At 43.8% G+C, this 27,128-nt stretch overlaps 1 protein-coding gene across 2 annotated transcripts; it reads right to left on the bottom strand.

The window, feature by feature from the left end:
• Window positions 1–27,128, bottom strand: LOC124033347 (calcium-binding protein 1-like). 2 transcript variants are annotated; one of them, XM_046345352.1, is made up of 7 exons: window positions 26,247–27,128; window positions 2,196–2,226; window positions 1,940–2,083; window positions 1,719–1,828; window positions 1,513–1,587; window positions 1,333–1,405; window positions 1–786 (listed from the first exon to the last, which is right to left on the bottom strand). In XM_046345352.1, the coding sequence occupies exons 1-7, from the start codon at window positions 26,943–26,945 to the stop codon at window positions 761–763; spliced, it is 1,158 nt and encodes a 385-aa protein (XP_046201308.1). In that variant the 5' UTR covers window positions 26,946–27,128; the 3' UTR covers window positions 1–760. The 2 variants fall into 2 exon arrangements, with proteins under 2 accessions (XP_046201308.1, XP_046201309.1); XM_046345353.1 differs by lacking the exon at window positions 26,247–27,128 and adding an exon at window positions 2,364–2,557.

Below are 27,128 nucleotides of genomic sequence, written 5' to 3'. Positions count from 1 at the left end.
GACAGACAGACAGACAGACAGACAGACAGACAGACAGACAGACACAGACAGACAGACAGACAGACAGACAGACAGACAGACAGACAGACAGACAGACAGACAGACAGACAGACAGACAGACAGACGATACTGTACACATAAACCATCATGTTTATGCACTGCACACAAATGTGAAGAAAAGCTACTATTTTCCAGATCTGGGAAAAGCTTGTTTGCTGAGGTCCTCTTAGCTCTTGCTTGTCCCATAAACCCAGTGCATTAGAGAGGATCTGGTGCTTTTATGGTGCTGGGTAAACACAGTGATCACCTCACAAAAGATCACAGTGACAAACACACACACAAATAAGACTCTGCTTTTCTCACTCTATTACTCAAACTTGAAGAACATATCAGTAGTCACAAGTAATATTGCCATTTAAAGGTTGAGAAACAAAACTTGCCTAAACAGCAGGCTACACACAAGTGTATACAGTTCGTGGAAGGTTAATAGTGTGGAAACCATTAGCGGGTCAGTCTGTAGCTACAGTAGAACCTGTCTAAGTTGGAATGTGGGGCTTTTAGGGAAGAACACTATTTTGAGCAGTACGGTGGTCTTCTGTTTCTACTTAGAGGTAAGGTCTTTAATTCCAGTTTTTCTCAGGAAAAGATAGCTCAGAGGTCCAAGTATTTACTCCGTTTTGCTCATTCAATGATGATGACAAAGGGGCTGAGGTTCACATTCAGAATAATTAACTTGAAGCCATATCGAACATTCCTCCTCTCAGCGGGACATCATTCGTACAAACTCTGTGAAAAGAGAGGATAAGACCTGTCAAATATTAGAAGTTCAGTCTGTGTGTGTGTGTGTGTGTGTGTTAAAATATGCATAGGACATGCAGACTGTGTGAAAGTCGACAGTATGATATGTTACTGCACGTCTATATTTGAGTCACAGTGACCAGTGGGGCCCCATAGTTGTCTGCAGCCGACAGACATATTGAATACTGTATCATAATGCATTTACCAGTTTAAGGTTGGGGTATAGGGATTGTGTTCTCGCTGTTATAAGGAAAACACAGGAGGAGACCACACTTTCCTTACATGGTTGAAACAGGCCGTTTGCAAATGTCAAAGCTATTTGAAGCTTTGCCAGAATGTGGATAAAAGGAAATAAATATAATGAAATTGAAGAGTAAGGAAGACCAGTTGACATCAAGCGTTTATGAAGCACTCCTGTCCCATTATCTGAAGACTAGCTTGCACACAGCAAGAATAGCAAAATCTCTAGCTATTACAATATTGTCTGTGATTTTATTCTGTTGGTATAGATAAATAAACTCTGCATTAGCTTACCTTCAAAGTCAACATGCCCATCACCATTCAAGTCGATGTCCCTCAGGATATCTTCTAAGTCCTTGTGGCCAACCTACAGTCCAGTAACAAAGGAGGAATACGTGTGTGTAAAACAAAGTTTTTAGTAGTGATGCATACATCGATTAAGCTGCTCAGACAGACTTCATTCTGTAACCTCACCTGTTGTCCCAGCAACTTCCTCATGGCTTCTCTCAGCTCAGATGTGCTTATCGCTCCATCACCATTGGTGTCAAACTTCATGTGGGAAAAAAAACAAATGATCACATTCATAATCCAGAGCATGAAATATTAGACCGACAGGCAATAGAACTACTTTTCTCCGTAATCACCCTCTCCTCCCTCTCTCTGGCAATCCAGTTTCTCACCTCTTTGAAGGCATCTCTCAGTTCTTTTACACCAATCATATCTGCAGTTTCAGCGAGAAGTTTGGGGCCCATCAACTCCACAAAATCCTCAAAGTCAACATGACCTCCCACTTGCCAAAAAGAGAAGGAACAAGGGAGAACATGTTAGGGAGGGGGGGGATTAGCAAACCATGGTGTAATGCACCTGTACTGCAAATATTTAGACTAGGGCACACTCTTACAATTCATGTTGATCTGTTGACTCAGTTCTATCAACTCCATTTCAGTAGGCATGTATCCCATGGTTCTCATACAGTTTCCCAGGTCTTTACAGCTGATGAAACCATCTTTGTCCTTATCAAACTCCTTAAAAGCATCCCGTAACTCTGCAGAGAGAACAGAAAAAGATTACTCTCCTGTAATCTGAGAACTCATGCCACTACCAGAGACGCAACTACAGAGAGACAAGCACAGGAACATTAATGAAAAACAACTTACCATCAATCTCCTCTGGCCTCAGGTCTCTGTCCTATTGGGGCAAAGAAGACAGTGTCAGTGTAATCAGAACTTCAAATAAAATTAAGTTATTAACAATGAATAAATAAAGATTATGATTAAGTTGTTTAGAGATAATAATTGTCAAAGTCCATCATATTATATTCCTACACTATCTGATGTTAACAATCCCAGGAACATAGCGACTTCAAAAGGTGAATCTGCGGTCTGCGCCATGATAATCCTCTATCTATTCTGGTGGAACTCAAGCAAGGGACAATAGCTATATAGTCACTGGAATGCTTTCAAACATCTTAATGACTCCCATTCAGACTGCTCCCAGCGTCATCAGAGACAGAGCACAACCGGGAAACGCATGTCTTTCAGTCTGCAAGGAATGTAGCTATGTTCTTTTTTTTCAGCTCTTGCTTATAATGAAAGCAACCTTTAAAGGATAGAGAGGACAGAGAGAGAGAGAGACATATTCCAGAACCCTTAGGGGTTAATCTGCAGGGAGAAGTGTAAACACAGTGGCCTGAAGAAATACATTTGGTTAAACATCAAACGGCCATCAGAATCCTAAATTAATCCAATAATGGAACAAACTGCAGGGGTTTCTTTTGACATCAGTCACAACGCAAACATATAATGTAAAAGAAAGAGGGTCGACCAAGGAGTACAGTAGCCCCAGGTAGGTAAGTCCCTGTTTGCGGTCTCATCCACATATTTGTACTTTATCTGCCAAACACATCATGTCTGGTTACACACACACACACACACACACACACACACACACACACACACACACACACACACACACACACACACACACACACACACACACACACACACACACACACACACACACACACACACACACACACACACACACACACACACACACACACACACACACACACACACACACACAAAGCATTAAGAACACCTGCTCTTTCCATGACATAGACTGACCAGGTGATTCCAGGTGAAAGCTATGATCCCATTTTGATGTCACTTGTTAAATCCACATCAATCAGTGTAGATGAAGCGGAGGATACAGGTTAAAGAAGGATTTTTAAGCCTTGAGACAATACACATAGATTGTGTATGTGTGCCATTCATACTGTGAATGGGCAACACAAAACATGTAAGTGCCTTTGAACGGGATATGGTAGTAGGTGCCAGGCGTACAGGTTTGTGTCAAGAAACTGCAATGCTGCTGGGTTTTTCACGCTCAACAGTTTCCCATGTGTATCAAGCATGGTCCACCACCCAAAGGACATTCAGGCAACTTGACACAACTGTGGGAAGCATTGGAGTCAAATATGGGGTAGCATCCCTGTGGAATGCTTTCGACAGCTTGTAGAGTCCATGCCAGACAAATTGAGGCTGTTCTAAGGGCAAAAGGGGGTGCAACTCATAATTAGAAAGGTGTTCTTAATGTTTGGTATATTCAGTGCATATGTGTTTGTGTGTGTCCAGACTTACTTACAGCCTGCCTGATATCGGCCTGGCTCTTGAGCAGGAAGATGCAGGTGGGCCCCATAATGTTGTGAATGAGAGCGCAGTTTTGTGCTAGGGTTATGAGCGGCTCCTGATAGGCCCCTCAAATGGGGAGGCCCCTTTCATCACAAGACTGCACAACCTCTGTACTGCCTCCTGTCTTCCTGGACCAGCTTTCCAGGGGGGGCAGGGGGTTTGGGTATAGGAGGACAGAGACAGTGTTAGAGACGCGTAGTCAACAGCAGCTTCGGGACAGAATGAACTCAGAGGTAGAGCTGAGGGGAGTAAAAAGTAAATTTGACGTGTATAGCGTCAGTGAGTCTCTAATTTCTCAAAAATCAACATGCCTTGTCAAATAAATCTGATAGAAAAAACAAACATTGTAAGGGCTGTAGTACATAATATCCTTTCATATGAACGACCTGCTCAATGTGTTTAGGACCCTACCTTTGACCTGTTAATTGTCATGCTGCAGTCATGTTGTAAAACTTATCAGTCAGTAGCTTGTGCTGCTTGCTACTTTTTTTATCAAATTTCCTTTATGCTAGTCTAGCAGGAATTATCAACAGCTTTCACACCCAAAAGCCCTCTCCTGTTTAATAAATTACTCCCATTCATCCTACTCCCACTTCCTAATTTATTAAAGTGATTTTTTTTAACATAAACCTTTCACACAGCAAACACGACTGATTGCAATAGTTATAGTAGATCTGCTAATGCTGCCAGCGGGATGGGGTCTGTTAGCAAGCTTGTTGGCACATCAGTGGAGACTTTTACAGTGCTTGTTATCAGTAACGTCACACTTCCTGTCAGTAAAATGTGTTCTAAATGTGAATGTTTTAGTGTGTGTGTGTTTGAGACAGAGAGAGGGAGCGAGAGAGAACAAGAGAGAGAGAGGGCGTAAAAGAGAGGGGTGGAGGGACTTTATATCCACATCAATAAAAAAGTGTGGACAACTTTCCATTCTTTCATCATAACAGTTTACTGGTCACATCATGTAGACTGACACTTGAGACCTATACACTGTCAAAACGACAGTAAGCACACACATGGGGGAAGGTGAGAAAGACTAGTGGGATGAAAGGCAGAGAATAGATGGAAGAGAGATACTTTCTTTCAGTGAACTAGGACTGCACTCACACGTGTATTCCATTTAACTCTGAATCCTCTACTAGAACCTGGATCTGCTTCTAGAACCTGGATCTGCAACTAGAACCTGGATCTGTCCATCATTCTACACTGATGCCCAAGACCGACCATTTGTGCCAAAGACTTCACTTGGCACAAATGGTCGGAGCATGTGTCAGGATTTGGCCAGGGTTGTTCCGGTTTTTGGTCACTAGATGCCCCCATTGTGCCTTTTGACCTTTTGTTTTCCCTTGATCCCCCATTATTATTTGCACCTGTGCCTCGTTTCCCCTGATTGTATTTAAACCCTTTGTTTTCCTCAGTTCTTTGCTCTGTGTTTGTATGTTAGCACCCAGCCCTAGTACTCTGTGAACTCTTGTTGATCCCGGTGGACTCTCTTGTGGAATTCTGTTTTTTTGTTCTTGTTTGTTTTTTGAGTATCTTTTGAGGCTTTTTGTGCTTTACCTTCCACCTTGTGGATTTACCTTTTTGTCTTGGAGGATTACCTTTGTTCTTGTGGAATTCCTTTTGAGGTTGTGGAGTTACATGTTTTCCTGAAGAACTTCACTTTTTACTTCATTAAATACACCGTCTCAAGTACTGCTGTGTCTGCCTCATCTTCTGGGTTCTGCCGACTATTCGTGGCTCAGTTGGTTAAGTGACTGTTTCTCACTCCGGAGACCCGGGTTCGTAACCGGGTCCTGACAGCATGTTTCAAGAGGCAGGCCATAGGTATAAATAGTCATGGTAAGAGGCGAAAGTAGTAGATGTAGTAGATGTCCCCAAAAATGTTTTGCTGTCATGAGCGAAATATAAATTGTAAAAACGTGGCCTGTCATGAGTAGACAACCAGTATAAAAACACTCTTCATCGCTTTGTAAACTAATTTACACAGATGAAGAGCTCAACAGTCTACAAACTGTTATGAACTTTACTGTATGAACTTTACAGGAGACTGTCCAACGCCACGAAGCCGCCCTGGTTCAGCAAGAGGCCTTAATGGCTAGACATACTCCTCTTCTGTCGGAGATGCTCACTTCCATAAAGCAGATATCTGATCGACTTACCCCGGCAACAGTTCCCGTCCCAGTACCTCAGATTCACGTACCCATGGCAGTTAACCCTCTGGCTGAACCTCGTCTTCCACCTCCCCAACGGTTCTCAGGTGATCCAAGTGCTTGTAAAGGTTTTCTCACCCAATGTTCTCTCTCCTTCGAGCTGCAACCCTCGTCGTTCCCCACCGACCGGTCTAAGATTGCATATATCATCACCCTGCTGTCGGAAAAAGCCCTGGCCTGGGCTACTGCTGTGTGGGATGCCCATAGTTCCTGCTGTGCCAGCTACTCTGCCTTTGCTGAGGAATTCAAACAAGTGTTTCAAGGCCCAAGCAGTGGTCCTGACTCAGCCAAACAGCTCCTGACTCTCCACCAAGGTTGGCGCAGCGTGACGGACTATGCCATCCAGTTCCGCACGGTGGCAGCAGCGAGTGGCTGGAACAACGAGGCGCTCACGGTGTGCTTTCTGAAAGGCCTTTCCGACACTATCCCAGATGAACTGGCCACTCGGGAACCACTGGACAATCTCGAGTCCCTGATCAAGTTGGCCTCACGCATTGACCAGTGTCTGAGAGAGAGAGAACTCAACCGTAGACCTCTAGCCCCTATCAGTCCCAGCTCCGAGTCCCCACCTTTATCCTCGCTGGCTCCACCGGAACCCATGCAGATTGGACGCATCTCCCAGGCTGAGAGAGACCGCCGGATGAGGGAGCGACGCTGTCTATATTGCGGCAAACCGGACCATTTCCGTTCCACGTGTCCCGGGCTCCAGGGAAACGCTCTGTCCTGTACAGACCGGGGGGAACTGTAACGGGAAACATAACCTCCTCCCATCCGTCCAACTCCCGTCTGTTCATTCCAGTCACCCTTTCCTGGGACAACCACAAGCTTCACCTTCAAGCCTTGGTAGACTCTGGAGCCGCAGGTAACTTCATGGATGGTGTCTGGGCGAAGGAGAATGGCGTTCCCTCTGAACCTCTAAGTGACCCCATGAGGGTTACTACATTGGATGGAAGCCCTTTGGGACCTGGACTTGTCACTCATGTCACTACCTCCTTGCGACTTTCAGTTTCACAACACCAGGAATTGATTAACTTTCATTTGATCTCCTGTTCCGAGTTCCCTCTCGTCCTTGGATACCCCTGGCTTCACAGCCATAACCCTCACATCGACTGGTCTGTGGGCACTATCAAGCAGTGGGGTCCTACGTGCCAAGCTACTTGTATTTTCCCGAATTCCCCGAGTTCTACTCCTGAGTCTTTGGAATCCATCGACCTGACCCGAGTTCCCGAGTGTTACCATGACCTCAAACTGGTATTTAGCAAACAGAGGGCCACCATGCTACCACCCCATAGACCTTATGATTACCCCATCGAACTGTTTCCGGGCACTTGCCCCCCGAGGGGGCGGATCTTTTCCCTATCTCCACCCGAACGAGCTGCTATGGATACCTACATCAAGGACGCTCTGAAAGCAGGCCTCATGCGTCCATCCACCTCCCCGGCGGGAGCAGGGTTTTTCTTTGTGGCCAAGAAAGACGGTGGATTACGTCCTTGCATCGACTACCGGGGACTCAATGCCATAACCGTCCGTAACCGTTACCCGCTACCCCTTATGGCCACAGCCTTCGAGCTGCTCCAGGAAGCAGTTGTTTTCACTAAGCTTGACCGGCGGAACGCATACCATCTTGTGCGGATCAGACCTGGTGACGAGTGGAAGACCGCTTTCAACACGCCTACTGGTCACTATGAATACTTGGTGATGCCCTTCGGCCTGACCAACGCCCCAGCGGTGTTCCAAGCGCTCATAAACGATGTGCTTAGGGATATGCTTAACATATTTGTGTCCGTTTACTTGGATGACATCCTCATCTTTTCGAGCTCTCTTCAAGAACACACTAAGCATGTCAGACAAGTACTCAAACACCTACTAAACAGCCATCTGTACGTTAAGCCGGAAAAATGTGAATTCCATTCATCCCGAGTACAATTCCTGGGATTTGTAGTGGAACCCGGTCGAGTCCAAATGGACCCCAGGAAGGTAGCCCCTACCTAGCGGATTGGCCCACCCCCAAATCCGTTAAGGAAGTTCAGCGTTTCCTGGGCTTCACTAACTTTTACCGCAAATTCATCAACAACTTCAGCTTGGTGGCTGCCCCTCTCTCAGCTTTAACCAAGGGTGGCAATGCAAGGTTTTTTTGGGGAAGAGAAGCTGAGACGGCCTTCCAAGGACTCAAGCAGCGCGTCCTCTCTGCTCCCATCCTGATACTACCGACTACGGATGAACCGTTTGTGGTGGAGGTAGACGCCTCAGAGGTTGGTGTTGGAGCTGTTCTGTCTCAGAGGGGTGAAGACAAGAAGCTTCATCCGTGCTCTTTCTTCTCACACCGGCTTACCCCGGCTGAGAGGAACTACGATGTGGGGGATCGTGAACTCCTAGCGGTTAAGATGGCATTGAAGGAATGGAGACACTGGCTCGAGGGGGCTTCTCACCCGTTTCAAGTGCTTACGGACCACAAAAATCTGGAGTATATCCAGCAGGCGAAGCGGTTGAACTCTAGACAAGCTAGATGGTCTCTTTTCTTCAATCGATTCCAGTTTATCCTCACCTATCGGCCCGGGTCGAAGAATCTCAAACCGGATGCCCTGTCCCGAGTCTACGCTCCTGCCATTCGAGATGACACGGACATGCCTGTCCTTCCTGCTGCTAAGATCGTGGCTCCGTTCTCGTGGCAAGTTGAGGATACCGTGAGACGATCTCAAGCTATTGAACCGGACCCGAAAGGAGGTCCTGCCAATCGGTTGTTTGTCCCCAAGGCAGTGAGGACTCAGGTCCTTCTGTGGGGGCACTCATCTCGCCTCACCTGTCACCCGGGCGTAGGTCGCACGTTGGAGTTCATCCAGCGTAAGTTCTGGTGGCCTACCATAAGAGAAGACGTTGCCACTTTCGTCAATGCCTGCCCCGTGTGCTGCCAGGGCAAATCTTCTCACCTCCGCCCGCAAGGACTCCTTCACCCTTTACCTGTTCCCCACAGACCCTGGTCCCATATCTCATTGGACTTCATTACTGGCCTTCCTCCATCCCATGGCAATACTACTATCCTAGTCGACAGGTTTTCAAAGGCGGCCAGGTTTGTCCCTCTGACTAAGTTACCTTCTGCCAAGGAAACGGCTGAGTTGGTAATTAATCATGTGTTCCGAGTCTTCGGCATTCCTCAAGATATGGTTTCTGACAGAGGTCCCCAGTTCGCCTCTAGGTTTTGGAAGGCCTTCTGCCAACTCATGGGGGCTTCTGCCAGTCTATCTTCAGGGTACCATCCGGAGTCCAACGGCCAAACTGAGAGGATGAATCAAGAGCTGGAAACCACCCTCCGATGTATGACTCGTAAACAACCCGTCCACATGGTCGTCCTTCATTGTTTGGGCCGAATACGCGCACAACACCTTGCGCTCCTCCTCCACTGGTATGTCCCCGCACGAGTGTCAGTTTGGCTATGCCCCTCCATTGTTCCCGGACCAGGAGGCAGAAGTCAGAGTGCCTTCAGCCTTGAAGTTCGTCAGACGCTGTCGGCTTATGTGGAGGAAGACCCGTCTTAATCTTATGCGTTCCTCACAGAGGTACCAACAACAAGCCAACAGACGTCGCCGTCCCGGGCCTACCCTGCGCCCCGGCCAGAGAGTCTGGCTCTCCACAAGAGATTTACCACTACGGGTGGAGTCTCGCAAGCTGTCCCAAAAATATATCGGTCCCTTTAAGGTTGCCAGGAGAGTTAACCCAGTTTCTTATCGCCTACACTTACCCAGATCCCTTAAGATTAATCCCACGTTTCACATTTCCTTTTTAAAACCTGTTGTTTTTTCTCCCCTTGTCCCGGCAGACAGACCTCCCCCTCCGCCTCGTGTCATTGGAGGCCAGCCGGCTTATACCGTCCATCGGATACTGGATTCCCGCCGGGTGCAGCGGTCCTGGCAGTATCTGGTGGACTGGGAAGGCTACGGTCCCGAGGAGCGCTCCTGGGTTCCTGCCAAAGACATACTGGACCCTGACCTCATTCGTCAGTTCAGGGCCCTCCACCCTGAGAGAGCTGGTAGGAACGTCAGGAGCCGTTCCTAGGGGGGGATTTCTGTCAGGATTTGGCCAGGGTTGTTCCGGTTTTTGGTCACTAGATGCCCCCATTGTGCCTTTTGACCTTTTTTCCCTTGATCCCCATTATTATTTGCACCTGTGCCTAGTTTCCCCTGATTGTATTTAAACCCTTTGTTTTCCTCAGTTCTTTGCTCTGTGTTTGTATGTTAGCACCCAGCCCTAGTACTCTGTGAACTCTTGTTGATCCCGGTGGACTCTCTTGTGGAATTCTGTTTTTTGTTCTTGTTTGTTTGTTTTTGAGTATCTTTTCAGGCTTTTTGTGCTTTACCTTCCACCTTGTGGATTTACCTTTTTGTCTTGGAGGATTACCTTTGTTCTTGTGGAATTCCTTTTGAGGTTCTGTAGTTACATGTTTTCCTGAAGAACTTCACTTTTTACTTCATTAAATACACCGTCTCAAGTACTGCTGTGTCTGCCTCATCTTCTGGGTTCTGCCGACTATTCGTGGCTCAGTTGGTTAAGTGACTGTTTCTCACTCCGGAGACCCGGGTTCGTAACCGGGTCCTGACAGCATGTTTCAAGAGGCAGGCCATAGGTATAAATAGTCATGGTAAGAGGCGAAAGTAGTAGATGTAGTAGATGTCCCCAAAAATGTTTTGCTGTCATGAGCGAAATATAAATTGTAAAAACGTGGCCTGTCATGAGTAGACAACCAGTATAAAAACACTCTTCATCGCTTTGTAAACTAATTTACACAGATGAAGAGCTCAACAGTCTACAAACTGTTATGAACTTTACTGTATATGTAATAAATCAATGACAAGTGACTTGTTCTTCTTCTAGTAATACAGTACCAGTCAAAAGTTTAGACACACCTACTCATTCAAGGGTTTTTCTTTATTTTTACTATTTTCTGCATTGTAGAATACTATGAAATAACACATATGGAATCATTCAGTAATGAAAAAAGTGTTAAACAAATCAAAATATATTATATATTCTTCAAAGAAGCCACCATTTGCCTTGATGACAGCTTTGCACACTCTTGGCATTCTCTCAACCAGCTTCACGAGGAATGCTTGAAGGAGTTCCCACATATGCTGAGCACTTGTTGTCTGCTTTTCCTTTACACTGCGGTCCAACTCATCCCAAAACATCTCAATTGGGTTGAGGTCAGGTGATTGTGGAGGTCAGGTCATCTGATGCAGCATTCCATCACTCTGCTTGGTCAAATAGCCCTTACACAGCCCGGAGGTGTGCTTTGCGTCATTGTCCTGTTGAAAAACAAATGACAGTCCCACCCAAGCGCAAACCAGATGGGATGACGTATCACTGCAGAATGCTGAAGTAGCCACGCTGGTTAAGTGTGCCCTGAATTCTAAATAAATCACTGACAGTACCACCAGCAAAGTACCCCCACACCATCACACCTACTCCTCCATGCTTCACCGTGGGAACCACACATGCAAAGATCATACGTTCATCTACTCTGCGTCTCACAAAGACACAGCGGGTGGAAACAAAAATCTCAAACTTGGACTCATCAGACCAAAGGACAGATTTCCACTGGTCTAATGTCCAATGCTCGTGTTTCTTGGCCCAAGCAAGTCTCTTCTTATTATTGGTGTCGTTTCTTTCCAACAATTAGACCATTAAGGCCTGATTCACACAGTCTCCTCTGAACAGTGGATGTTGAGATGTGTCTGTTACTTGAATTCTGTGAACCCCTGTTTTACGCTGCTGCTACTCTTTGTTTATCATATATGCATAGTCACTTCAAAAATATGTACATGTACATACTACCTCAATTGGCCAAACTAACCAGTGCTCCCGCACATTGGCTAACCGGGCTATCTGCATTGTGTCCCACCACCAGCCAACCCCTCTTTTTACGCTACTGCTGCTCTCTGTTCATCATATATGCATAGTCACTTAAACCATACCTACATGCACATACTACCTCAATAAGCCTGACTAACAGGTGTCTGTATATAGCCTTGCAACTGTTATTTTCAAATGTCTTTTTACTGTTGTTTTATTTCTTTACTTACCTACACCCACACCTTTTTTAATCTATTTTTTATTTTTCCGCACTATTGGTTAGAGCCTGTAAGTAAACATTTCACTGTAAGGTCTACAACTAAGGAGATGATTGTGGACTTCAGGAAACAGCAGAGGGAACACCCCCCTATCCACATCGATGGAACAGTAGTGGAGAGGGTAGCTAGTTTTAAGTTCCTCGGCATACACATCACAGACAAACTGAATTGGTCCACTCACACTGACAGCGTCGTGAAGAAGGCGCAGCAGCGCCTATTCAACCTCAGGAGGCTGAAAAAATTCGGCTTGTCACCAAAAGCACTCACAAACTTCTACAGATGCACAATCGAGAGCATCCTGGCGGGCTGTATCACCGCCTGGTACGGCAACTGCTCCGCCCTCAACCGTAAGGCTCTCCAGAGGGTAGTGAGGACTGCACAACGCATCACCGGGGCAAACTACCTGCCCTCCAGGACACCTACACCACCCGTTGTTACAGAAAGGCCATAAAGATCATCAAGGACATCAACCACCCGAACCACTGCCTGTTCTATCATCCAGAAGGCGAGGTCAGTACAGGTGCATCAAAGCTGGGACCGAGAGACTCAGCTTCTATCTCAAGGCCATCAGACTGTTAAATAGCCACCACTAACATTGAGTGGCTGCTGCCAACACACTGTCATTGACACTGACCCAACTCCAGCCATTTTAATAATGGGAATTGATGGAAATGATGTAAATATATATATATATATATATATATATATATATATATATATATATATATATATATATATATATATCACTAGCCACTTTAAACAATGCTTGTTATATAATGTTACTTACCCTACATTATTCATCTCATATGCATATGTATATACTGTACTCTACAACATCGACTGCATCCTTATGTAACACATGTATCACTAGCCACTTTAACTATGCCACTTTGTTTACTTTGTCTACACACTCATCTCATATGTATATTTTACTCGATACCATCTACTGTATGCTGCTCTGTACCATCACTCATTCATATATCCTTATGTACATGTTCCTTATCCCCTTACACTGTGTATAAGACAGTAGTTTTTTTTTGGAATTGTTAGTTAGATTACTTGTTGGTTATCACTGCATTGTCGGAACTAGAAGCACAAGCATTTCGCTACACTCGCATTAACATCTGCTAACCATGTGTATGTGACAAATAAAATTTGATTTGATTTTGACCTGTTGTATTCGGCACACGTAACAAATAAACTTTGATTTGAACTTATCTTCTGCAGCAGAGGTAACTCTGGGTCTTCCTTTCCTGTGGCGGTCCTCATGAGAGCCAGTTTCATCATAAAGCTTGATGGTTTTTGCGACTGCACTTGAAGAAACTTCCAAAGTTCTTGAAATCTTCCTGATTGACTGACCTTCATGTCTTAAAGTAATGATGGGCTATTGTTTCTCTTTGCCTATTTGAGCTGTTCTTGACAAACTAAGGTCTTGAACGGTGTTTGAATACCCATAATAACATACTGTATACAACATACTTAATGAGTATATACTATTATTTCATTTTAGTATACTGTAAAGGAACAGTATCGTTTCAGTTGAGCATACTAGCGATTCGCCTGTTAAGCGGAAGTTGATGGTGTTGCTATGCAACCTCTTGCTAGCTTGTTTGCATAACAAATGACAAGCTAGACATTTTATGATGTCGAGTGTGTTCGTAAATTCAATCTGGAGTGCGAGAGCGCTCTGGGCATTCGTAAATTCAGAGCATGGTCAGATTGTCCATTCGTAAATTCAGAGCGTTTTGCTCTGGCCGAGGAGTAGGGTTAGTGATCCGAGCATTCTGACCTTACAACGGCAGTCAAGCACCCAAGCTAGCTACTTCCAGACACAAATGAGAGAGCACCTCACTCTGACCATTTTACTCACCCTAGCAGAGCTGGTTAGGCTGTTTTCATGTTATCCAGATTGTTGGTGACTGTAACTGTGCTGCTGGATACAATTTAATTACTCTTTTTTTGGCAACTTTTACTGACACTCTGACTCTGGCACACTATGATGAAATCGGAGTAGATAGAATTAATAATGTCCATTGAGAACGCACAACACTTAGCTAAGAATTACGTGAACAATCAAGTCAATACATGTTGGGTAGTTATTTAGCATATAGTTAATATACTGCTTGGCAAGTTTGATGTATTAGCCAGCTAGGTAACTAGCTAACATACCGGTACATACTTCTGTAATGCTATGCGTTTCATAAGGATAGCATAGCTAACAAATTGTCATCCAACATAACGTGTAACCTAACTTATTTGAAAAGTAATTTCTTTATTACATTGCTTAACATTTTCTTAAAATTTGACAATTAGTTAAAGCAATGCATTTGTAACCACTCTCATCGGACATTGGCTGCATATTTTCCACCATTTTCTTCAAATCTAAAAATGTGAAGCCACGTCCATTTTCTGAAGAATTGCATTATGGGCCCTTAAAGCATGGATTGAGTGTGCGCTGCTTGTATACTTCGTATTTTGGCAAATTTAGTACGACATCCGTGAACTTTTGGCATACTAACAATATCCATACAATGACCAATAAGCATACTACGTCGCAAATAGTATGGTTAGTGCGGTTAGTATGAGTACAGCTCTGGTCTTATAGTGGTGTGGGGGCTGTGCTTTGGCAAAGTGGGTGGGGTTATATCCTTCCTGTTTGGCCCTGTCCGGGGGTGTCCTCGGATGGGGCCACAGTGTCTCCTGACCCCTCCTGTCTCAGCCTCCAGTATTTATGCTGCAGTAGTTTATGTGTCGGGGGGCTAGGGTCAGTTTGTTTATCTGGAGTACTTCTCCTGTCCTATTCGGTGTCCTGTGTAAATCTAAGTGTGCGTTCTCTAATTCTCTCCTTCTCTCTTTCTTTCTCTTTCTCGGAGGACCTGAGCCCTAGGACCATGTCCCAGGACTACCTGACATGAGGACTCCTTGCTGTCCCCAGTCCACCTGGCCATGCTCCTGCTCCAGTTTCAACTGTTCTGCCTTACTATTATTCAACCATGCTGGTCATTTATGAACATTTGAACATCTTGGCCACGTTCTGTTATAATCTCCACCCGGCACAGCCAGAAGAGGACTGGCCACCCCACATATGCTCTCTCTAATTCTCTCTTTCTTTCTCTCTCTCGGAGGACCTGAGCCCTAGGACCATGCCCCAGGACTACCTGACATGATGGCTCCTTGCTGTCCCCAGTCCACCTGACTGTGCTGCTGCTCCAGTTTCAACTGTTCTGCCTTATTATTATTTGACCATGCTGGTCATTTATGAACATTTGAACATCTTGGTCATGTTCTGTTATAATCTCTACCCGGCACAGCCAGAAGAGGACTGGCCACCCCACATAGCCCGGTTCCTCTCTAGGTTTCTTCCTAGGTTTTGGCCTTTCTAGGGAGTTTTTCCTAGCCACCGTGCTTTTACACCTGCATTGTTTGCTGTTTGGGGTTTTAGGCTGGGTTTCTGTACAGCACTTTGAGATATCAGCTGATGTACGAAGGGCTATATAAATACATTTGATTTGATTTGATTTATACCAAATAGGGCTATCTTCTGTATACCACCACTAGCTTGTCACAACACAACTGATTGGCGCATTAAGAAGGAAAGAAATTCCACAAATTAACTTTTAACAAGGCACACCTGTTAATTGAAATGTATACCAGGTGGTTGAGCTGGTTGAGAGGATGCCAAGAATGTGCAAAGCTGTCATCAAAGCAAAGGGTGGCTACTTTGAAGAATCTCAAATATAAAATATATTTTGATTTGTTATAACACTTTTTTGGTTACTACATGATTCCATATGTGTGATTTCATAGCTTTGATATCTTCACTATTATTCTACAATGTAGAAAATAGTAAAAAATAAAGAACATCCCTGCAATCAGTAGGTGTGTCCAAACGTTTGACTGGTACTGTATATTTGACATAATTGTCAGGTGGTAGATTAAAACACAATAAGCAGTGGATAGTAACAAAATAAAGTCTCCTCATCAGAGCAACAGTTTCACACTCCAACTGTAAATATGAATGTTCCTAAATACACCACACAGTAGTAAAGGCAGTTCTACAAATTAGGTGCAGTAAAAATAACTTTCACATTTAATCACTTTTCCAATTAGCATATCTCTGTACAGCATTTTGTACAAATTGTGAAATAGTCCAGCACATGGGAACAGACACAAGACATAGAGACAGCTGCAGAGGTAGAGCACATGCGCTATAGTCAGGGTTGGGTAGGTAACTTTGTAAATGTAATCTGTTACAGGATCACACCTGTCCAAAATTGTAATCAGTAACGTAACTTTTGGACTACCAAAACTCAGTAACGTAATCTGATTACTTCAGACTACTTTACCCTTAAGAGGCATTCAAAGAACACAAAAAGGATCCATCAAATGCATTTGGTGTGTCATCATTGCGGTCTCTGACTTTTCAATGCTGAATTGAATTACATTTACATTTACATTTAAGTCATTTAGCAGACGCTCTTATCCAGAGCGACTTACAAATTGGTGCATTCACCTTAAGACATCCAGTGGAACAGTCACTTTACAATAGTGCATCTAAATCTTAAAGGGGGGGGGGGTGAGAGGGATTACTTATCCTATCCTAGGTATTCCTTAAAGAAGTGGGGTTTCAGGTGTCTCCGGAAGGTGGTGATTGACTCCGCTGTCCTGGCGTCGTGAGGGAGTTTGTTCCACCATTGGGGGGCCAGAGCAGCGAACGGTTTTGACTGGGCTGAGCGGGAACTGTACTTCCTCAGTGGTAGGGAGGCGAGCAGGCCAGAGGTGGATGAACGCAGTGCCATTGTTTGGGTGTAGGGCCTGATCAGAGCCTGGAGGTACTGAGGTGCCGTTCCCCTCACAGCTCCGTAGGCAAGCACCATGGTCTTGTAGCGGATGCGAGCTTCAACTGGAAGCCAGTGGAGAGAGCGGAGGAGCGGGGTGACGTGAGAGAACTTGGGAAGGTTGAACACCAGACGGGCTGCGGCGTTCTGGATGAGTTGTAGGGTTTAATGGCACAGGCAGGGAGCCCAGCCAACAGCGAGTTGCAGTAATCCAGACGGGAGATGACAAGTGCCTGGATTAGGACCTGAATGTCATTAATGTCATTAATAAAACAGAAAAGTGTCATAATGTTTTTTTTTCTTCTCGCAAACATCCTTTCTGAATTTAAAAGTAATCCAAGAAGTAATCATTTACTTTTTCAAATGTATATGTAATCTGATTTCAATATTTTTTTCTGGTAACGTATCCGTACAGTTACAGTATTTTATAATCAGATTACATGTCACTGATTACATGTAATCAATTACTCCTCAACCCTGGCTACAGTGCATCACATTAAATTCAACCTTACCTTTTTGGAGAGGATTCTAAAAGGAGATTTTACACAGTTCCCAATGGGAGAAAACAAGGGTTTGCACCAGACTTAAAAAGACCACAAGGGTCTTTCTGAGAGGGCTTGGAGGAGAGGAGAGTTAACATAGGTTTGAGGTAGAGCCATGTGGATAGATGTCGAGAGCTTCAAGATTCTTGGTGTCCACATCACCAACAAACTATCATGGTCCAAACACACCAAGACAGTCGTGAAGAGTGCACGACAATGCCTATTACCCCTCAGGAAACAGAAAAGATTTGGCATGGGTACTCAGATCCTCAAAAGGTTCTACAGCTGCACCATCAAGAGCATCCTGACTGGTTGCATCACTGCCTGGTATGGCAACTGGTCGGCATCTGACCACAATGCGCTACAGAGGGTAGTGTGTACAGCCCAATACATCACTGGGGCCAAGCTTCCTGCTATGCAGGACCTGTATACCAGGTGGTGTCAGAGGCACTAAAAATGGTCAAAGACTCCAGGCACCCAAGTCATAGACTGTTCTCTCTGCTACCGCATGCTAAGCGGTACAGGACCGCCAAGTCTAGGTCCAAATGGCTCCTTAACAGCATCTACCCTCAAGCCACAAGACTGCTGAACAGTTCATCAAATGGCTCCTTAACAGCATCTACCCTCAAGCCACAAGACTGCTGAACAGTTCATCAAATGGCTCCTTAACAGCATCTACCCTCAAGCCACAAGACTGCTGAACAGTTCATCAAATGGCTCCTTAACAGCATCTACCCTCAAGCCACAAGACTGCTGAACAGTTCATCAAATGGCTCCTTAACAGCATCTACCCTCAAGCCACAAGACTGCTGAACAGTTCATCAAATGGCTCCTTAACAGCATCTACCCTCAAGCCACAAGACTGCTGAACAGTTCATCAAATGGCTCCTTAACAGCATCTACCCTCAAGCCACAAGACTGCTGAACAGTTCATCAAATGGCTACCCGGACTAATTGAATTGACCCCTCATTTTTTTTCATGCTGCTGCTACTCGCTGTTTATTATCTATGCATAGTCACTTTACCCCTACCTACACTACTGTTCAAAAGTTTGGGGTCAATTAGAAATGTCCTTGTTTTCCATGAAAACATACATCAACAGAGTTGCAAAATGAATAGGAAATATAGTCAAGACGTTGATATGGTTATAAATAATGATTTTTAATTGAATTAATAATTGTGTCCTTCAAACTTCTCTTTCATCAAATAATTCTCAATTTGCAGCAATTACAGCCTTGCAGACCTTTGACATTCCAGTTGTCAATTTGTTGAGGTAATCTGAAGAGATTTCACCCCATATGCTTCCTGAAGCACCTCCCACAAATTGGAATGGCTTGCTTGGCACTTCTTACGTACCATACGGACAAGCTGCTCCCACAACAGCTCAATAGGGTTGACATCCGGTGACTGTGCTGGCCACTCCATTATAGACAGAATACCAGCTGACTGCTTCTTCCCTAAAAAGTTAATGCATAGTTTGGAGCAGTGCTTGGGTCATTGTCCTGTTGTAGGAGGAAATTGGCTCCAATTAAGTGCCATCCACAGGGTATGGCATGGCATGGCATTGCAAAATGGAGTGATAGCCTTCCTTCTTCAAGATCCCTTTTACCCTGTACACATCTCCCACTTTACCACCACCAAAGCACCCCCAGAACATCACATTGCCTCCACCATGCTTGATAGATGGCGTCAAGCACTCCTCCAGCATCTTTTCATTTTTTCTGCGTCTCACGAATGTTCTTATTAGTCTGTCGATAACACTTTTTCCCAATCTACATCTGTCCAATGTCTGTTTTCTTTTGCCCATCTTAATCTTTTATTTTTATTGGCCAGTCTGAGATATGTCTTTTTCTTTGCAACTCTGCCTAGAAGGTCACCTCTTCACTGTTGACGTTGAGACTGGAGTTTTGCCGGTATTATTTAATGAAGCTGCCAGTTGAGGACTTGTGGGGAATCTGTTTCTCAACCTGGACACTCTAATGTACTTCTCCTCTTGCTCAGTTGTGCACTGGGACCTTCCACTCCTCTTTCTATTCTGGTTAGAGCCAGTGTGCGCTGTTCTGTGAAGGGAGTAGTACACAGTGTTGTACAAGATCTTCTGTTTCTTGGCAATTTCTCACATGGAATAGCCTTCATTTCTCAGAATAAGAATAGACTGAGGAGTTTCAGAAGACCATTATTTGTTTCTGGCCATTTTGAGCCTGTAATCAAACCCACAAATGCTGATGCTCCAGATACTCAACTAGTCTAAAGAAGGCCAGTTTTAATGCTTCTTTAAAATCAGAACCACAGTTTTCAGCTGTGCTTACAGGGTTTTCTAATGATCAATTAGCCTTTTAAAATGATAAACTTGGATTAGCTAACACAACCTGCCATTGGAACACGTGTAGATATTCCATAAAAAATCTGCAGTTTCCAGCTACAATAGTCATTTACAACATTAACAATGTCTACACTGTATTTCGGATCAATTTGATGTTATTTAAAAGGACAAAAAAATAGCTTTTTTTTTAAAAAACAAGGCCATTTCTAAGTGACCCCAAACTTTTGAACTGTAGTGTACATGTACATATTACCTCAACTAACCCCCCCCCCCCCCCCCCGCACATTGACCCGGTACCGGTACCCCCTGTATATAGCCATGTTATTGTTATTTTATTGTGTTACTTTCTTTTACTATAGTTTAGTTTGTAAATATTTTCTTAACTTTTTTTTCTTCTTAAAACTGCATTGTTGGTTAAGGGCTTGTAAGTAAGCATTTCAAAGTAAAGTCTACACATTGTATTCGGCGCATGTGACAACATTTGACAAGAATTATTGTGAGAGAGATCTGAGCTGCTTAGCACCTAACGAAAGTGGAAACGACAGTGACAGCACCAACAAAAACAGTAAAAGAGAGGGAGGGAGGGAGGGAGGGGGGAGTGAGGGGGGGAGAGGGGGAGGGAGGAGGGGGGAGAGAGGGGGGGGAGAGAGGGGGGGGGAGGGGGGAGGGAGGAGGGGGGGGGAGGGAGGGAGGGGGGGGGGGGAGGGAGGGAGGGAGGGGGAGAGGGGGGAGGGAGAAGGAGCAAGAGGGAGGAAACAAGAGATGGAAAAGGGGGGGAAAGGGGGAGGTAGATCCAACTTTCCCATGAAATGCACAAGCTGAAACAAATAATGCAGAGAGAAGATGCTGATCCTTTACCCACAGTCTCCCGTCTCTCTCAAAACACATGACACATTCCATTACCTACACAAACATACAGGATTCTAATCAGCAGGAAGGTTGTGCAGAGATATTTAGGGGGCAGCAGGTGTCTAAAAGCGGCAGGATAAACATTTTCTGGCACATATAAAGAATGCAAGCTTGACTAAACAACATCAACAATGTTAACAAAATTAGGAAAATATGCAGGGAAATTGGCAAAAGTATTTGTAACAATGTTTTTACCCTGCATTAAGTGCGGGTTTAGGTGGGACTAATAGTAATTCATGGTTTAATTAATGGATTATTATATACTGCTGTGCCATTGAGAGTTTTTAATTCCACTTTCTCTCAACTGCCAAGCCATGAAAATGATCCCTGACTGTTATAGTACTGATGAATAAAGTAGTAGACCGCTACACCTCAATCATTTTGTCTTTCAGGCGTATCAGAGGGGGCAATTTGCACTACGGTTGGTTGCACTGCCATTGATATCACAGTTATCACTGCGAGACAAATACAACATGCCCCACACATTTATTGTGCCATTTCCTTAAATTGTTCATCAATAGGCTATAAATGTAAAACCAGCTAAATATGCAGCTACTTTGGGAGACAGGCAATGAGAATTGGCTGACACGTTGGATGACAGTGAAACACACAGATGGTGTAAGTTATTTGTACAAAATCTCTGATATAACCTTCCTCCCTCGCACTCTTTCTCTCTCAGGTGATGATTAATCTTGGTAGGAGCGAGCATATTTAGCTAATGTAGCACTCTTTCTCAGAGTCATGGTGAACTTCAAAACACGTCACACATCTGATCAGAGCCATTCTTTGGTTTGCTTGCATCATGTTAGCATCATGCAAATGTGTACGCATGCACATCCACATGTAAACAGTACACATCAAACTCTGTTCAATTTCACACCTGGTTTTAAAACTCCAGATGGAACTGACTATAAAATGACACAGTTCCTTTAATTGTGCCTGTAAATAATGAATTGTATATGTACAGGTACACCGGAAATGAATACATTTTTCTGCTCAACTGTCACCTGGCTCTCCCCCTCCCAGCTCCACCACTCTGTAGACAATGACAAGGTCACACTGACCTAACAGATACAGAGCCAAATGAACAGAGAACGTCATGGAAGGGGAGGGAGAGAAAACCATGGAGGGGGGGGGGGGGACGACATTGGAGCATTGGATTAATTTTGGAACATTCTGTTATACCGGTAGTCTGTAAGAAAAAAAAGCAACTAGGTAGAATGAGATGGCTGCTTTATTTGTCTCAGAAACATTGTGTCTTATAACATATGCTACATTGGGATCTAATAGAAGATGTGTTACGTTTCTCCCTGTGTCTCACCACCTCTCAATTAACGTGTCATAGAGAGCTGATTCATATTGCGCTTATGTTTCACTGGCACACACTTCCTGACTGACTCACAGATGACAGGGAAAACACACGAGAGAAAAAACAAATATGGAAATAGATTGACTGTTGAGCTACGGGTTGTCACAAAGACCAACTGACTTCATTGTTAGAAGCACCAAAGCTTCAGTTTTCAAACGCTCAGCAAAAACACAAAAGGAAACTAATTAAACATTGAGAACACATAATATACTCCACCTAATCCGCAGGACACTTACTGAATAGATTATAACCAAATTATGAGGCATAGCATATCACAACACACCATCACCATACAAGTCAAGAGTGATCCACAAAGTCAAGAGCCCATTCCATGATGCCGCACACTCCCAATGACAGAACAATACCAACTTCCTCTTTATGAACACTAAGTACCCCAGTCTGCAGAAGGATCAGCACCAGCACATTACTATGTTTACAGAGCAGGGACACAAATCATTCACTAATATAGGAATGTTTTCTGATCTAATCATGTTTAATTTTGAGCAATATTAATACATTATCAGTGTCCTCTAGCGTAAAGTGTCATTATAATGCCTGAATGTAGTTACTACTAGAGGTCGACCATGTCACGTTCGTTATAAGGATCGGACCAAAGCGCAGCGTGGTATGCGTACATTCTTATTTATTTAAAGAATGAAACACTGAACAAACTAACAAAATAACAAAATGAAATGTGAAGCTATACAAATGAGTGCTGACCTGCAACTACACATAGACAAGATCCCACAAACACCAAAGGGAAATGGCTCCCTAAACATGATCCCCAATCAGAGACAACGATAAACAGCTGCCTCTGATTGGGAACCATATCAGGCCACCATAGACATACAAATCACCTAGACCTACAAAAACCCTACACATACAAAAAAACCTAGACAATACAAAAACTAGCGTACCCACCCTAGTCACGCCCTGACCTAACCAAAATATAATATCTACGGTCAGGGCGTGACAGACCAATTATGATTTTTCTACGCCGATACCGATACTGATTATTGGAGGACCAGAAAAAGCTGATACCGATTAAAATCGGCAAATTGTATTTATTTATTTGTAATAATGACAATTACAACAATACTGAATTAACACTTATTTGAACTTAATATAATAAATGAATAAAAATAAATTTAGCCTCAAATAAAAAATCAAACATGTTCAATTTGCTTGAAATAATACAAAAACAAAGTGTTGGAGAAGAAAGTAAAAGTGCAATATGTGCCATGTAAGAAAGCTAACGTTTAAGTTCCTTGCTCAGAACATGAGAACATATGAAAGCTGGTGGTTCCTTTTAACATGAGTCTTCAATATTTCCAGGTAAGAAGTTTTAGGTTGTAGTTATTATAGGAATTATAGGACTATTGCTCTCTATACAATTTGTATTTCATATACCTTTGACTATTGGATGTTCTTATAGGCACTTTAGTATTGCCAGTGTAACAGTATATCTTCCGTCCCTCTACTCGCTCCTACCTGGGCTCGAACCAGGAACATATTGACAACAGCCACCCTCGAAGCAGCGTTACCCATGCAGAGCAAGGGGAACAACTACTCCGAGTCTCAGAGTGAATGACGTTTGAAACGCTATTAGCGCACACCCCGCTAACTAGCTAGACATTTCACATCGGTTACACCAGCCTAATCTCGGGAGTTGATAGGCTTGAAGACATAAACAGCACAATGCTTGAAGCACAGCGACGAGCTGCTGGCAAAACGCACAAAAGTGCTGTTTGAATGAATGCTTACGAGCCTGCTGGTGTCTACCATCGCTCAGTCAGACTGCTCTATCAAATCATAGACTTAATTATAACATAATAACATACAGAAATACGAGCCTTAGGTCATTAATATGGTCGAATCCGGAAACTATCATCTTGAAAACAAAATGTTTATTCTTTCAGTGAAATACGGAACCGTTACGTATTTTATCTAACGGGTGGCATCCATAAGTCTAAATATTCCTGTTTACATTGCACAACCTTCAATGTTATGTCATAATTACGTACAATTCTGGCAAATTAGTTCGCAACGAGCCAGGCGGCCCAAACTGTTGCATATACCCTGACTCTGCGTGCAATGAACGAAAGAGAAATTACACAATTTCACCTGGTTAATATTGCCTGCTGACCTGGATTTATTTGTGTTAAATATGCAGGTTTAAAAATATATACTTCTGTGTATTGATTTTAAGAAAGGCATTGATGTTTATGGTTAGGTACAGTCGTGCAACGATTGTGCTTTTTTCGTAAATGTGCTTTTGTTAAATCATCCCCTGTTTGGCGAAGTTGGCTGTCTTTGTTAGGAAGAAATAGTCTTCACACAGTTTGCAATGAGCTAGGCGGCCCAAACTGCTGCATATACCCTGACTCTGTTGCAGGAGAAGTGACACCATTTTTGCTAGTTAAAATAAATTCATGTTAGCAGGCAATATTAACTAAATATGCAGGTTTAAAATATATATACTTGTGTATTGATTTTAAGAAAGGCATTGATGGTTATGGTTAGGTACATGTTGGAGCAACGACAGTCCTTTTTGTGAATGGCACCGCATCGATTATATGCAACGCAGGACACGCTAGATAAACTAGTAATACCATCAACCATGTTTAGTTAACTAGTGATTATGATTGATTGATTGTTTTTATAAGATAAGTTTAATGATAGCTAGCAACTTATCTTGGATTCTTAATGCATTCGCGTAACAGGCAGGCTCCTCGTGGAGTGCAATGTAATCAGGTGGTTAGAGCGTTGGACTAGTTAACCGTAAGGTTGCCAGATTGAATCCCCGAGCTGACAAGGTATAAAGCTGTTGTTCTGCCCCTGAACAAGGCAGTTAACCCACCGTTCCTTGAAAATAAGAATGTGTTCTTAACTGACTTGCCTAGTTAAATAAAGGTGTAAAAAAACACAGATTTTTGATTGTTATGAAAACTTGAAATCGGCCCTAATTAATTGGCCATTACGATTAATCGGTCGACCTCTAGTTACTACGGTATTCCATGTGGCTTATAAGCATCAACGGTAGTTGACATATTTTGTCATTTACACAACCATCCTAAAACAATTGCTTGAGCTATAGATAGGCATATCTAAACACCAGTAAATCGACTATGTGAAGGCCTATGTCACTATGGAGATTAAGCTCTGTGCATGAATAATAATTGGCTATTTATTTCTGGGCAATAATTTGAATATCTATAAACACATCCAGCACATGTTTGGAAAACACCTGTTCGGAGCGCAGTGACATCTGTGAGGAACATCTAACATCCTTTCATCGTGACGAGATACTTCAAAGTGACTAGGCTACCTTCAACGTGACTAGGCTACCTTCAACGTAACTAGGCTACCTTCAAACAGCAAAATACAAAAAAGATAGTTATATATTTTTTAAATCAATGTATTTATCAATATGCAAATCACATTGATTTCAGTGTCATACAAATGGACACTTCAGAAGCGTTCTACTCTGTATCTCTCTCTCTCTCTCTCTCTCTCTCCTCTGCCTCTTTCATTCCAATGTGTAGGCCTACTACTGTTCATCCATGCTGAGAAACCATCAATCGAGACATGGCTTTATATGGAAATGTGTGTAGCTGTGAATATTACAGAGGCAGAGAAATCTGGAACGTAAGGCTAAATCACCTGTGACATCATGGTACATGTGAGGATAACAATTTGCGCACCAAATGTGGCCATTACATTTCTGGATAATGTTATGTGAAATGTACAATGAGGACAGCCTATATGGTTCCCTTTTCACAGTTCATTAACATAGGAGCTCTAATAAGAAGACTCACTGAAGCCCTCTGTGCTTTCAGAGACAAGCTCATCCATTAATAATGTCATTGATTTACTGGGCTCAGTGAGCCAGGCATATTCAATGGCTGTACGATTCCACTACAAGACAGTAATGTGACCCTCAAACACTATAGTTTTCATGCACTATCAATTACATTCAGACTACTACCTCTAGCTGAGATCAATACTCTGATAATGGTAGGCTTTCTCCCTCTTAAGAAATAGCCTACATTACTAGGCTAAATAGGCCTTATTGATTATGAAACTATTTGAAGAAGCTTAGCCTATAATTTGTGATTGCAAGTGAATTACTATTTTTCATAATTAAGGAATTATTTTAATTAACAATTTAATGTCTATTATGTTTTAGGCAAGGGTCTTACCTGTCCAAAAACCGAGTTGAGAATTGGCCGCAAAAAGTCAGATTCACAAGATGCTGCGCTGGACCTTCGAGAGCGGTGAGAGGATCGGCTGGATACGGGGATAGGCGAGGAGGAAGCTGGGGACGGGATGCTGGCATCCACGCTAGCAGACGAACTGGCCCTTGTATGGTCCCTCGATTCAAACAAGAGCGCGGTGTCGTCTTTGCAGTCTGAGTGGGGCTGCATGCCTATTCTGGGGTCTAAACGGGTAGGGTGAGTGTGGCTGTGGTGTTGTGCAGCTGGCTGGTCGTCCCGGGTCGTTTTCCGGTGGTGTCGGTGATGCTTGGCTGACTTGCAGCGTTCTCTCACACCTCGAACCACACCATGTTGCTCAGATGGGTCATCCTGGGAGTAGGCGGCGGGAACGTTGCCATGTGGGGCGTGGGGCTGGCTCTTACTAGCTCGGGTCGTCGCCCTATTCCGGGTACCGAGGAGCGAGGGGTGGCACAGGGGTCTCCTCGCAGTAACGTCGCACTCTGCCGACCAGAAAGACTCCTCTGCGGCATTGCTGCTCACTTGACTTGCAGCTGGACGGTGGTGATGATGATGATTTCGGTCGGTTCCTGTCGTACGTTCAGGGAAGTGTGTCGATCTTCCGCTTGCCGAGGAAGATTTCAGCAATGAGGTCTTGGATTCGGATTTGGGAAAAGAGGAGCTCATGATTGTCTTGCTTCTAGTCTCGTTTCATCCGGTTAACCTACTCATTGCCGTTTAGTTACCCATCAAATATGTTATTTTCTCATATTGTCGGCCCTCGTAAGGTAACAACAACACCATAGCTGCCTTCAAAAGCTATCCTTAAAAGTTACATTTTACCACCTGATTGCTATGTGGTCCGGCCGC

Source organism: Oncorhynchus gorbuscha, linkage group LG04, assembly GCF_021184085.1.
Source record: "Oncorhynchus gorbuscha isolate QuinsamMale2020 ecotype Even-year linkage group LG04, OgorEven_v1.0, whole genome shotgun sequence".
Lineage (NCBI taxonomy): Eukaryota > Metazoa > Chordata > Actinopteri > Salmoniformes > Salmonidae > Oncorhynchus > Oncorhynchus gorbuscha.
This window is presented reverse-complemented; position numbering and strand designations above follow the sequence as displayed.

Excerpts from the sequence above, each read along its gene's own strand:
- LOC124033347 (XM_046345352.1), bottom strand. The coding sequence starts at position 26,945 with ATGAGCTCCTCTTTTCCCAAATCCGAATCCAAGACCTCATTGCTGAAA. Across the intron at positions 1,829-1,939 it reads TCAACAGATCAACATGAATT|TGGGAGGTCATGTTGACTTT; the intron begins GTAAGAGTGTGC and ends CTTTTTGGCAAG. Across the intron at positions 787-1,332 it reads TGGGCATGTTGACTTTGAAG|AGTTTGTACGAATGATGTCC; the intron begins GTAAGCTAATGC and ends CTCTTTTCACAG.